General features: G+C 47.9%; 1 protein-coding gene across 1 annotated transcript in view; it reads right to left on the bottom strand.

Annotated features, from left to right (window-relative positions):
- Positions 1-394: 394 nt before the first annotated feature.
- The window catches only part of ARPC1A (actin related protein 2/3 complex subunit 1A), a 41134-nt gene continuing 28494 nt past the window's right edge, over positions 395-13034 (bottom strand). Inside the window, exons 6-10 of the mRNA XM_024249556.2 lie at positions 12652-12864; positions 8328-8403; positions 6973-7166; positions 3064-3154; positions 395-779 (exon numbers count right to left, since the gene is read on the bottom strand). Of these exons, the coding sequence (XP_024105324.1) occupies positions 741-779; positions 3064-3154; positions 6973-7166; positions 8328-8403; positions 12652-12864 (613 nt within the window). The 3' untranslated portion in view covers positions 395-740. The remainder of the gene's footprint in view (positions 780-3063; positions 3155-6972; positions 7167-8327; positions 8404-12651; positions 12865-13034) is intronic.

Genomic DNA, 13034 nt, shown 5'->3' with positions numbered 1-13034 from the left:
GACACGCCTGCTTCCCCTTCGCCTTCCGCCATGAGTAAAACCTTCCTGAGGCTTCCCCAAAAGCAGACGCAGGCACCATGCTTCTTGTCCAACCGGCAGAACCGTGTGCCAAATAAATCTTTTTTCTTAAACAAATGACCCAGCCTCAGGTATTCCTTTATTGCAATGCAAAACAGACCGACACAACCTACTTTGCAGAAATATTGCAATGTTCAGAAATGGTTCTCTCTCACCCCTCACTAAATGGTGCTTTTTGGTTCAAGGTTGTATAGAATGGTGCAATTTAAGAAACCAACGATCTAAGATTTTGCCTAAAAAAAAACCGAATCGAATGAAGAATTCACTCATATTTTTCTACTAAAAATTGAAATACTACAAGGAAACAAAACCAAAACCACATTCAGTTCTTTTATTTAATTTTCTAGTGGACAATTTACATATCTCCCTCACCCTGTCTTTTAAGTTAGTGTGACAATTTTCCATAATAAACTACTTAAAGAGAAGCTTTGGTCAAGAATGGAATGAAATCGCAAAAAAAAAAACAAAAAAAAAACCAAAAAAAATTACTGCCTTAAAAAAACCAACACTTTCACCAATTTTATATTCAAACAAAACCACACGGCATTGGCGTGATATGTGTTTTCAGTGTTTCCTTGGGGCTGGCTTCCTCGCCATCGTGCCACGGCACAGCTGCGGTCGGCCACAGTTTGTCATGCTGGATGGCGGAGGCTCACTCAGCTTCACATTATCCGGAGGCCCTGGATGGAAGACTCGAGGGTCTTGGAAAAGGTGGGAAGAGCACTGATGTCACTGAGGAGTGTCCAACCCGAGGTAGGTATCACACCACTCCCTCCTCCTCGGGGAAGGTGCTGCCTGTCCCCACCCTGAACCTGGCCCTGCCCCACCTGAAACAGGATCTCCCAGGACTCACCCCGCAGAGACACTCCAGGCTGGGGCTCCCCCTGCTGGCTCCTCCAGGCCAGGTGTGCCTTTTCCCCACTGCCCCACACACAGGCTCTGGGCACACTCCTCACTCCTTTGTGTGGTTGTTTTTTTTTTGTTTTGTTTTGTTTTTGAGATAGGGTCTTGCTCTGTTGCCCCAGGCTGGAGTGCAGTGGTGTGACCACAGCTCACTGCAGCCTCCAACTCCTGGGCTTGAGTGATCCTCCTGCCTCAGCTTCTCAAGTAGCTGGGACTAATGGCATGCATCACTGCACCTGGTTTTTAAAAATACATATATGTATATTTTTAAATAGAGACAGGGTCTCACTATGTTGCCCAGGCTGGTCTCAAACTCCTACACTCAAGACAGGGAAGTAGGGAGGAGAAACAAGCCTCAGCTTCCCAAAGTGCTGGGATTACAGGAGTGGGTCAGCACCTGGCTGCACCTGGCTTTTTTATAGAGATGGGGTCACGCTATGTTGCCCAAACTGGTCTCAAACTCCTGGCCTCAAGTGATTCTCCCACCTCGGCCTCCCAACGTGCTGGGATGACTGGCATGAGCCACTGCACCTGGCTACCTAGAGCTCTTTTTTCTAGTTCCATCCGTGCTTCCGGAGGACCACACCATGGGCAGCGCCTCAAAGGCGGTGTGTGCTCTCTGAAGCCCAGGGTTGGCCTGGGTGTGCTGCACTTGCAACTCAGGATGCTCGCCTGTGCTTTCTCAACTCACAGTCCCCTCCCCTCCAAAACCCATCGCAGCTCAGGATGCCGCTCAGGTGCAACCTTTTCCCTGCAGTCCATGTAACCCCCCAGATTCATCTGTGTGAAAATAGAGGCACTGGCTTCTCTTCTGAGCTCTGCCGAATCCCCTACCCAGCCCCCGTGTCCACCTCTCTCTTCTACCAGACAGGCTCGTTCGGATTGGATATTCTCAGTGCTCAGCACCATGCATGGCACCCAGGAGATACTTAGTAGATGTTTATTAAATTAATTAGTGTCAGCCATAAATATATATCTATATAGTTAAACCTGGGCTGGTATCCAATAGGGCCTGTTTCCAAAACAGCACTCCATTTTTCCCCAATGAGTAAATAGACATCTAGAAGTAAAAATTTCAGTTCACTGAGAATGTGCCATTCTTCTGCGGATGACTTTTAGGTTTTAAAGAGATCTCCGGCTGGGTACAGTGGCTCACGCCTGTAATCCCAGCACTTTGGGAGGCTGAGGCAGGTGGATCACCTGAGGTTAGGAGCTCGAGACCAGCATGTCCAACATGGAGAAACCCCATCTCTACTAAAAACACAAAATTAGCTGGGCGTGGTGGCACATGCCCATAATCCCAGCTACTTGGGAGGATGAGGCAGGAGAATCGCTTGAACCCCAGAGGCGGAGGTTGTGGTGAGCCGAGATTCCGCCATTGCACTCCAGCCTGGGCAACAAGAGCAAAACTCTGTCTCAAAAAAAAAAAAAAAAAAAAAGAGAGAGAGATCTCCAAGGCTGGCGCGGTGGCTCACGCCTGTAATCCCACCACTTTGAGAGGCCAAGGTGGGCAGATCACACGAGGCCAGGAGTTCAAGACCAGCTTGGCCAACATGGTGAAACCCTGTCTGTACTAAAAATACAAAAAACAGCCGGGCGTTGTAGTGTGCTCCTGTAATCCCAACTACTTGGGAGACTGAGGCAGGAGAATCGCTCCAACCCGGGAGGCGGAGGTTGCAGTGAGCCAATATTGCACCACTGCACTGCAGCCTGGGCGACAGAACAAGACTCCATCTCAAAAAGAAAGAAAAAAAAATAAGAGAGAGATTTCTAGTTTAATGTCTTACATTAGGACATTAAACTGTATACTAGATTTAACATTTTGTTTCAAGAAATGAGAAACATTTTTCTCACAAGAGTTTTGTAAAAATATTCGCGGGGCGTGGTGGTGCATGCCTGCTGTGCCAGCTGCTTGGGAGGCTGAGGTGGGAGGGCTGCTGGAGGCAAGGAGTTGGTGGCTGCAGTGAGCCATGATTGCGCCACTGGACTCCAGCCTGGGTGGCAGAGAAGGAGCCTATCTCTTAAAAAAAAAAAAAAAAAGTTTTAACACAAACAAAATTTGTTCTGTTAGGTAGAAAATACCTTGAAATCCCAAATTGTCATGGCTCCATCGATGCCAGTAGTGCAAAATTTGCGACAATCTTGCTTGTCCACCTCATAAATAGAGACTTGACTGAAAAAAAGCAAAGCAAAAGAGATCGTAAGGTATGTAGTGGAAGTGAATACAACATTCCTGACTAATAGTGTAAGGGCAGCTTAAGGAAATGAATTATCTTCTTCTTTATTTTTTAAATAGAGATGGGATGGGGGTCTCATTATGTTGCCCAGGCTGGTCTTGAACTCCTGGGCTCAAGTGATCCTCCTGCCTCAGTCTCCCAAAATGCTGGGATTACAGGCGTGAGCCACCACGCTTCGCCAGGAAATGAATTATCTTTTAACTCCTGATTATGAACTTGTCCACGAACATTAGGCTGCAACAATCTGGCTCAGAAAATACCCCCAAAGCATATTATTACCAGAAGTCCAGGAAAGACAAAACTGGCAAGGGGAGAAGTTAAGAACCTGCCTTAGTTAGAGTGACCTGGGGAAGCAGGAATGACCCAGCCCACACAGCACTCAAATGCTGGGAGCAGGTTGTGGGTAGGACCACAGCCATGGCGAAAACAGTATTTTTGTTTGTTTTTAAATAAACCAGAGGCATGATGAAGCATGACTGAATTCCAACTGGCTCCAAACAAAACCTCTCAAATCAGCCTCTAAGACAGCCAGTGTAGATAAGCCAACAGCCCTCCTTGAGTCTGAAGTGAATCATAAATGTTAGCAGCAGACGCACCACCAGATTCCCACCAAGCCAAGCAGGGGAACAGATAAATGAAACAACTTGTCTTAGCCTAATTATCTGGAAAGCTTTCAAGACAATCACCCATTGCTCAGACAATATTTTTCTTTCTCCTCTGAGATGTCTAGAACTTAACCCCCCTTCCCCGACGCTGGGAAGGGGATGGCAAACTATGGCACACACTGCCTATTCCTGTACAGCCTGTGAGTTTAAAAAAAAAAAAAAAGGCCTGGTGCGGTGGCTTACGCCTATAATCCCAGCACTCTGGGAGGCCAAGGTGGGCGGATCACGAGGTCAGGAGATCGAGACCATCCTGACTAACACAGTGAAACCCCATCTCTACTAAAAGATAAAAAAAAAAAATTAGCCAGGCATGGTGGTGGGCGCCTGTAGTCCCAGCTACTGGGGAAGCTGAGGCGGGAGAATGGTGTGAACCCAGGAGGTGGAGCTTGCAGTGAGCCAAGATCGTGCCACTGCACTCCATGCACTCCAGCCTGGGCGACAGAGACTCCGTCTCAAAAAAAAAAAAAAAAAAAAAAAAGGGGGTTTTACATTTTTATTTTATTTATTTATTTATTTATTGAGATGGAGTCTCACTCTGTCACTCAGGCTGGAGTGCAGTGGCGCGATCTCGGCTCACCGCAACCTCTACCTCCCAGGTTCAAGGAATTCACCTGCCTCAGCCTCCCGAGTAGCTGGGATTACAAGCCCCTGCCACCAGGCTGGCGAATTTTTGTATTTTTAGTAGAGACGGGGTTTTGCCGTGTTGGTCAGGCTGGTCTTGACCTCCTGACCTCAAGTGATCCACCCACCTTAAGCTCCCAAAGTGCTGGGATTACAGGCGTGAGCCTCTGCACCCGACCCAGCTTTTACATTTTTAAATAGCTGGAAAAAAATTAAAAGGAGACTATTATCTCATGAAGTGAAAATTACATGAAATTCAAACTTGAGTGTCCATAAAGTTTGACGGGAACGCAGCCACCTCATTCGTTTACATCGTCTGTGCCTGCTTTCTTGCCACAACCAGAGTTCAGTAGTTGCAACAGAGACCTATGGCCTCTCGGAGTCTAAAATATTTACTATCTGGTCCTTTACAGAAAAAGTTAGCTGACACAGCTCTAGTGCAAAGAGCACCTAATTTCTGCAAATAAAAGTAGACTAATCAGCAAGGGTTTGTCTTTTCATTTTTCACCTAGAAGTGTCAGAGAGGCAATGAGAGCTGTTTCTTTCCTTAACACTTGGTCTGTATAGAAACGTAAGAGAAACTCACAAGAAGTAACTTGGAGTCATTCAAGACAGAGAAACCTAAAGAATGGAGAAAAGGTGAGTTTTGCTATAGAAGGAGAAACCTGAAGAATGTGGAGAAAAGGTAAGTTTTGCTGTGCCTTCAGGTTCTTTTTTTTTTTGAGATAGGATCTCACAGTGTGGCCCAGGCTGAAGTACAGTGGCACAATCACAGCTCACTCCTCCCAAGTAGCTGGACTACAGGTGCGTGCCAACACAGTCAGCTAACTTTTAAAATTTTTTTTGTAGAGATGGGGTCTTGCTATGCTGCCCAGGATAGTACCGAACTGCTGGCCTCAAGTGATCCTCCTGCCTTGGCTTCCCAAAATGCTAGCATTAGAGGTGTGAGCCATGGTGCCAGGCCTCTGGTTCTCATTTTTCAATAGAGCATTTGCAGCCTATTTTACTTATAGCTGCCCCTTCTCCGCTGAAGATGAAGCACAACCTGCATTTCATCGTAATTCTCTCAAACAGGAAGTCTAGAAGTTTCCGCCACTCCTCCCACCATCAATACCACAATAAGATTCTCAACATAAAAGGCTTCTCAGTAAGGGAAACTCCCATGGGACCCAACTCTGAACACAGTCATTTAGAATATCAAGCATATATTTCTCCTTCAGGCGCCTTTTTTTTTTTTTTTTTGAGACGGAGTCTCACTCTGTCACCCAGGCTGGAGTGCAGTGGCTTAAATCTTGGCCCACTGCAACCTCCACCTGCCCAGTTCAAGCGATTCTCCTGCCTCAGCCTGCCGAGTAGCTGGGATTATAGGTGTGCACCACCACACCAAGCTAATTTTTGTATTTTTTAGTAGAGATGGGGTTTTGCCATGTTGACAAGGCTGGTCTCGAACTCCTGACCTCAAGTGATCTGCCTGCCTCGGCCTCCCAAAGTGCTGGGATTAAAGGTGTGAGCCATCATGCCCAGCCTCTCCTCTAGACCTTAAAAATCAAATTTTCAGGCCAGGCACGGTGGCTTACGCCTGTAATCCCAGCAATTTGGGAGGCTGAGGTGGGTGGATCACCTGAGGTCAGGAGTTTGAAACCAGGCTGGCCAATAGGGTGAAACTCCGTCTCTACTAAAAATACAAAAAATTAGCCAGGTGTGGTGGCACACGCCTGTAATCCCAGCTTCTTGGGAGGCTGAGGCAGGAGAATTGCTTGAACCTGGGAGGCAGAGGTTGCAGTGAGCCGAGATCACGGCATTGCACTCCAGCCTGGGCAACAGAACGAGACTCTGTCTCAAAAAAAAAAAAAAAAAAAAAAAAGAAAAGAAAAATCGAACTTTCTGGACAAAACACAATTCTGTTGTCTTACGTAATTACATATACCTGATGAAAACCCAGTCGAGACACTCCTCAGCTTTGTCATCATGATGCTAAGAAATTCTGTTCCTTTAATTAAATAATCTTCTTATTTGTATCCATGACTTGAAACGACAGCTCAGCTACAGTTACCTTTTCCAACAGGCTGTAACTTCGCTTTCTATTATGTGTGCACTACTGTGGGAACGCAGCATTCAGGAAAGTCTCCTTTTGTTCTCGAGTAGCTGAGAAAGGGTACCCTAGGAAGCGGCTGCCCTGAGGCCCCACCACCTCAGATTGAAACAAGGTCTGCACTGCTCCTGCTGGCTGCTGCCTTGTAATCTGCACCTTGAAGGACAGAATGACCACGTGGTAGCGACTCCCTCCCTACCACGAGCTGGAAATGAGAGCCTGGCGGTCGGGAAGATACAGACTTCTTGCTGCGCTTGTCCCTGAAGGAACGTCTGGGCCTGCAGGGCATAGAGCTTTTGTAGCAACCCAGTAAGGAAACAGCGAGGGGCAGGAGGGCACCTTGTCACCTGACCACCTCTCTACAGACGGCACCTACGTGATGCTATTCTGGTGCAGCGTCTCCAAGGCCGTGTTGCGGTCCTCAGTCGTGGCTCTCTTGTCCATGTTGCGGAAGCGTTCCATGGCAGACATGTTGCGCTGGATGCTCTGTTTTGGGATGTCTAACTTGGAGACGAAGGTCAGGCAGCCGCGGTCATCATAGTTAAAGAGCATTGGGCAGCAGTCATGGCCCTGAAACAAGACTCAGTCAGTCCCTGGAAGATGCACTGCCCACCGCCCACCTCCTTGGCAGAGTGTTCACCAGGACAGGCCTCTCTTACTTTTTTCTTTTTTTTTTTTTTTTGAGACCGAGTCTTGCTCTGTTGCCCAGGCTAGAGTGCAGTGGCACAATCTCAGCTCACCGCAACCTCTGCTTCCCGGGTTCAAGTAATTCTCCTGCCTCAGCCTCCCAAGCAGCTGGGATTACAGGCGTGTGCCACCATGCCTGGCTAATTTTTGTGTTTTTAGTAGAGACGGGGTTTCACCGTGTTGGCTAGGCTGGTCTTGACCTCCCAACCTCAAGTGAACCACCTGCCTTGGCCTCCCAAAGTGCTGGGACTACAGGCGTGAGCCATCGCGCCCCACCCCCTCTTACTCTTAAAAGTGAGCAGCCAGGCACAGTGGCTCACGGCCGGGTACGGTGGCTCACACCTGTAATCCCAGCACTTTAGGAGGCCGAGGTGGGCAGATCACGAGGTCAGGAGATTGAGACCATCCTGGCTAACATGGTGAAACCCAATCTCTACTAAAAATAAAAAAAATTAGCCCGGCGAGGTGGTGGGCGCCTGTAGTGCCAGCTACTAGGGAGGCTGAGGCAGGAGAATGGCGTGAACCCGGGAGGCGGAGCTTGCAGTGAGCCGAAATCGCGCCACTGCACTCCAGTCTGGGCGACAGAGCAAGACAGTCTCCAAAAAAAAAAAAAAAAAAAAAAGTGAGCTCTGAGGCTGGGCACGGTGGCTCACGCCCGCACTTTGGGAGGCCAAGGTGGGTGGATCACCTGAGGACAGGAGTTCGAGACCGGCCTGACCAACATGGAGAAACCCCGTCTCTACTAAAAATACAAAATTAGCCGGGTATGGTGGCGCATGCCTATATTCCCAGTTCCTCGGGAGGCTGAGGTGGGAGAATCACTTGAACCCGGGAGGCAGAGGTTGCAGTGAGTCAAGATCACCCATTGCACTCCAGCCTGGGCAACAAGAGCAAAACTCAATCTCAAAAAAAAATTAAAAAAAGCGAGCTCTGTTTCTTCTAAAAAACTGTTCTGCTTTGTGCTAGGGTGACAGAGCACACATTGTTCCCTGTCTGAGCATCACATACAGTGCACCCCGAGGGATAATGAAGAAAAATACTCACAGCAGCCACGACGCTGTTCTCTGAGACAAATGACACACTCAGGAGCGGCAGGAACTCCGTCTTCAGAGTTGAGACCCTGAACACAAGAACATTTGTTATCCCAAGATGCAACAGACTATTAGCTTCTTTACAGACACAGATGATGACAAAGGACCCATTCTCACAGGGGCTTCTGCAGTATCAACGGGCACTTATGTTGAAAAGGAGCCCCTGACCTCAACTTGCAGGCCTCGAGACAGGGGCGGCCCTGGGCTCCAGCTCCAGCCTGTGCTCTGCCTGCTTCTGAGGCCCCGCCCACTCACGACAAACTGGTTCCCAAAGCCCAGTCTTTGCATCACGCCCTTCCACCCCCAGCACAGCTCTAAAGGGATCACCCCCATGATCTCACGGTCCACTTTCCCGGGCCACTTCAGCCGAAAGCGGCTTCTCTCTGCTCTTAGCTCCTAGAGCTCTTCCTGTTACTATGACTTGACAGCAGACACCTGTGCTAGGACCTTCTCCTTGCCTGTGTTCACCAGAGCTCCGAGAGGGCTGTGACCACACAGATCTGTGCTGATGGCCAGGCACTGTGTTAGGAACTAGAGCTACCAAGATGAACCAAACGGTCTTAGCCAGGAGCTCACACTGGAATGGGCCATGTGTGTGTATGTGTGCCTGCAGGGACATGTGTGTGCATGTAGTTACTTGCTCTTGAATGTGGCAAAGAGATTACACAGATATGGCAGGCAAACACACTGGTTGATGAGTTAGGAGCACCTCACTTCATGCAAGAAACGATGCATTCAAAAGCTGACTGTGGCTGGGCATGGTGGCTCACACCTGTAATCTCAGCACTTTGAGAGGCTGAGGCAGAAGGATTGCTGGAGGCAGGAGTTTGAGATCAACCTGGACAACATAGTGAGACCCAGTCTCTACGAAAAATTAAAAAAAAAAAAAATTAGCCTAGCGTGGTGGTGCACGTCTGTGGCTCCAGCTGCTTGAGAGGCAGAGGTGGGAGGAGAACTTGAGCTCGGGAGTTCCAGCCTGGGCGACAGAGAGTGTCTCTCTAAATTAAAAAATAAAAAAAAAGCTAACTGTATATGTCTCAGGACACACTTCATAAAGTTGGCATTGAATTGAAGAACTAATGTGTCATCTTAAGCCCTTAGTGCGGTATACCTGACTTTTACTACATGAGATATTTATGCTGGAGGAGCGGAAGGGTGGAGCATGTAATCTGACTTGCAGGACTGGAAAAGGGAAAGAAGTCAATACGAGGGTAGACAGGGACTTGTAATAAGCGTATGCTAAGCACTTACTGTGCCACAATAAACCATATAAAAATCAAGTAACGCTGGCATCAAAATACAAAAGTATTATCAAGTATCAAAAGGCAAATTACCAAATGTATACAAAAACGTATAAAATGTATAATATAATCTTATTTCTGTTAAAAATGAAAAGATATATAAGTGCCTGTTTATGTAAGGAAATTTTCTGAAAGACTACATTTTATAATGGAGGGGACAATCTTTCTTTTTTTTCTTTTTTTCTTTGAGACGGAGTCTCGCTCTGTTGCCCAGCCTAAAGTACAGTGGCGCGATCTTGGCTCACTGCAAGCTTTGCCTCCTGGGTTCACGCCATTCTCCTGCCTCAGCCTCCCGAGTAGCTGAGACTACAGGCGCCCGCCACCATGCCCGGCTAATTTTTGTATTTTTTGTAGAGACAGGGTTTCACTGTGTTAGCCAGGATGGTCTCGATCTCCTGACCTTGTGATCCGCCCGCTTCGGCCTCCCAAAGTGCTGAGATTACAGGTGTGAGCCACTGTGCCCGGCCTTTTTTTTTTTTTTTTTTTTTGAGACCAAGTCTTGCTCTTGTTGCCCAGGCTGGAGTGCAGTGGTGCGATCTCGGCTCATTGCAACCTCCGCCTGCTGGGTTCAAGGAATTCTCCTGCCTCAGCCTCCTGAGTAGCTGGGATTACAGGTGCATGCCACCACGCCTGGCTAATTTTTATACTTTTAGTAGAGATGGGGTTTCTCCATGTTGGCCAGGCTGGTCTCGAACTCCTCACCTGAGGTGATCCACCCGCCTCGGCCTCCCAAAGTGCTGGGATTACAGGCGTGAGCCACTGCACCCGGCCTGAGGGGATAATCTTTAAAAAAATATGTAAAACTAGCTAAAAAATGCACATTTAATCCTGTTAGGAAAAATATATCATGTCTGAAATATCATGCTGTTTACACTGGGTGACTCTTACTGACCTGACAGGGAGTAAAGGTCACCCAGTGTGATTGATTTTTGATACCCAAGTGGCCATGTCCATCACAAAACCTTTAATGGTGAGTTCCCTTTAGCTATCAATGGAAAAGGATTCACCAGGGAAGAACAAAGATTTATAAAAGAAGAAGGATTCCAATCTTCTCTCTTCCTCCAGCATATACTGAACAAAATGAAATCTGATGTCTGGCCAGGTACTTTATGGCTGAACAGACACGCCACTCACAAAGAAGCCACCGTAATTCAAGTCCTTCCAGCCACAGCAGAGAAGTGGCATAAACGCTTTTTAAGCCTTACTGAATGGAAGGCTCAAATTAATGAAGTCATCGTTCGCTGACTTCCCCCAGTAAGAATGTATCTCCTATTTAATTTAAGGCTGGTGAATGGCACTTACATTTTGTAAGGAATTCAGAGTAACAGACTAAACTAGACTTTTTTTTTTTTTTTTTTTTTTTTTTTTGAGATGGAGTCGTGCTCTGTTGCCCAGGCTGGAGTGCAATGGCATGATCTTGGTTCACTGCAACCTTCACCTCCTGGGTTCAAGTGATTCTCCTGCCTCAGCCTCCCGAGTAGCTGGGACTACAGGCACCCGCCACCATGCTGGGCTAATTTTTGTATTTTTGTAGAGACAGGGTTTCACCATGTTGGCCAGGCTGCTCTCGAACTCCTGACCTCAAGTGATCCACCCACCTTGGCCTCCCAAAGTGCTGGGATTATAGATGTGAGCCACTGTGCCCAGCTTAAAATGGCCCTTTTTAAGTGACCCTTATCAGTAGCAAACCAGGAGCGTTCTTGAAAGGAATCATTATCAGTACTTCCATTAAGAAGTATTTCTGGAAGACCTAGGTCTTTAAAATTTTCCAACCCGAGAATTTGTATCTGTGCCTGTCACGGTAAAAGCTGACTTGCAGTTTTTTTTTTTTTTTGAGACAGAGTTTTGCTCTTGTTGCCCAGGCTGGAGTGCAATGGCACAATCCCGGCTCATCACAACCTCTGCTTCTTGGGTTTAAGACATTCTCCAGCCTCAGCCTCACCAGTAGCTGGGATTACAGGCATATGCCACTATGCCGGGCTGATTTTTTTTTTTTGAGATGGAGTTCTGCATTTGTTGCCCAGGCTGGAGTACACTGGTGCAATCTTGGCTCACTGCAACCTCCGCCTCTTGGGTTCAAGCAATTCTCCTGACTCAGCCTCCTGAGTTGCTGGGATTACAGGCATGTGCCACCACGTCCAGCTCATTTTCTGTATTTTTAGTAGAGATGGGGTTTCTCCATGTTAGTCAGGCTGGTCTCAAATTCCCGACCTCAAGTGATCCGACTGCCTCAGCCTCCCAAAGTGCTGGGATTACAGATGTGAGCTACTGCGGCTAATTTTTGTATTTTTAGTAGAGATAGGGTTTCACCACGTTGGCCAGGCTGGTATTGAACTCTTGACCTCAGGTGATCCACCTATGGCCTACCAAAGTACTGGGATTACAGGTGTGAGCCACTGTGCCCGACAAGGCTAATTTTTGTATTTTTAGTAGAGACGGGGTTTCACCATGTTGGCCAGGCTGGTCTTGAACTCTTGACCTCAGGTGATCTGCCAACAGCCTCTCAAAGTGCTGGGATTGTAGGCGTGAGCCACCAAGGCCTGCCTGCCTGCAGTTTTGATTGAGGTCCTTTTTTTTTGAGACGGAGTCTCGCTCTGTTGCCCAGGCTGGAGTGCAGTGGTATGATCTCGGCTTACTACAACCTCCACCTCCCAGGTCCAAGCAATTCTCTGCCTCAGCCTTCCGAGTAGCTGGGAGTACAGGTGCCTGCCACCACACCTGGCTAATTTTTTTATTTTTAGTAGAGACAGGGTTTCACCATCTTGGCCAGGCTGGTCTTGAACTCCTGACCTTGTGATCCACACACCTCGGCCTCCCAAAGTGCTGGGATTACAGGCATGAGCCACCACGCCTGGCCTGATTAAGGTTTTTATGTTTGTGCCCTGTGCTAACACCCCAGGAAGGGCAGTCCTGGTATAGCTGGTGAGAGATCCCACCCCTTGTTCCCTACCTTCCAAATGAAAGGCAAATACTCACTGCACACTTTTTGAGGCATCAGCAACAGACACGGTGCTGTCATGGCTGACCCAGGCCAGGCGGCTCCCACTGGCAGAGAAGCTGACCCCGTGGACCCAGCCACCAGTGCCACTGCCACCAAACTCCGACATCAGCTGCCCAAAAGGCATCTTGCTGCCCCAGGGCGTGCTGGCTGGCTTTTCATCCACTTCTTTGATGTAGGCAGAAAACACTCTGTTTAAAGGGCAGAGAGAAAAGGAAAAAGCAAATGAAAATATACGTATATAGAAACAGGCCATAGGCAGCTGCCACAAGGAATCTCAAAATGCAAAGAGGTTGACTCATTAAAAAAAAAATAAAACATGAGCTGGGCACGGTGGCTCAGGCCTGTAATCCTAGCACTT

This window comes from Pongo abelii, chromosome 6, assembly GCF_028885655.2.
Source record: "Pongo abelii isolate AG06213 chromosome 6, NHGRI_mPonAbe1-v2.0_pri, whole genome shotgun sequence".
In the NCBI taxonomy this organism is placed as follows: Eukaryota; Metazoa; Chordata; class Mammalia; order Primates; family Hominidae; genus Pongo; species Pongo abelii.
Note: the sequence above shows the minus strand (reverse complement) of the source record. Positions and strands in the feature narration are given on the sequence as shown.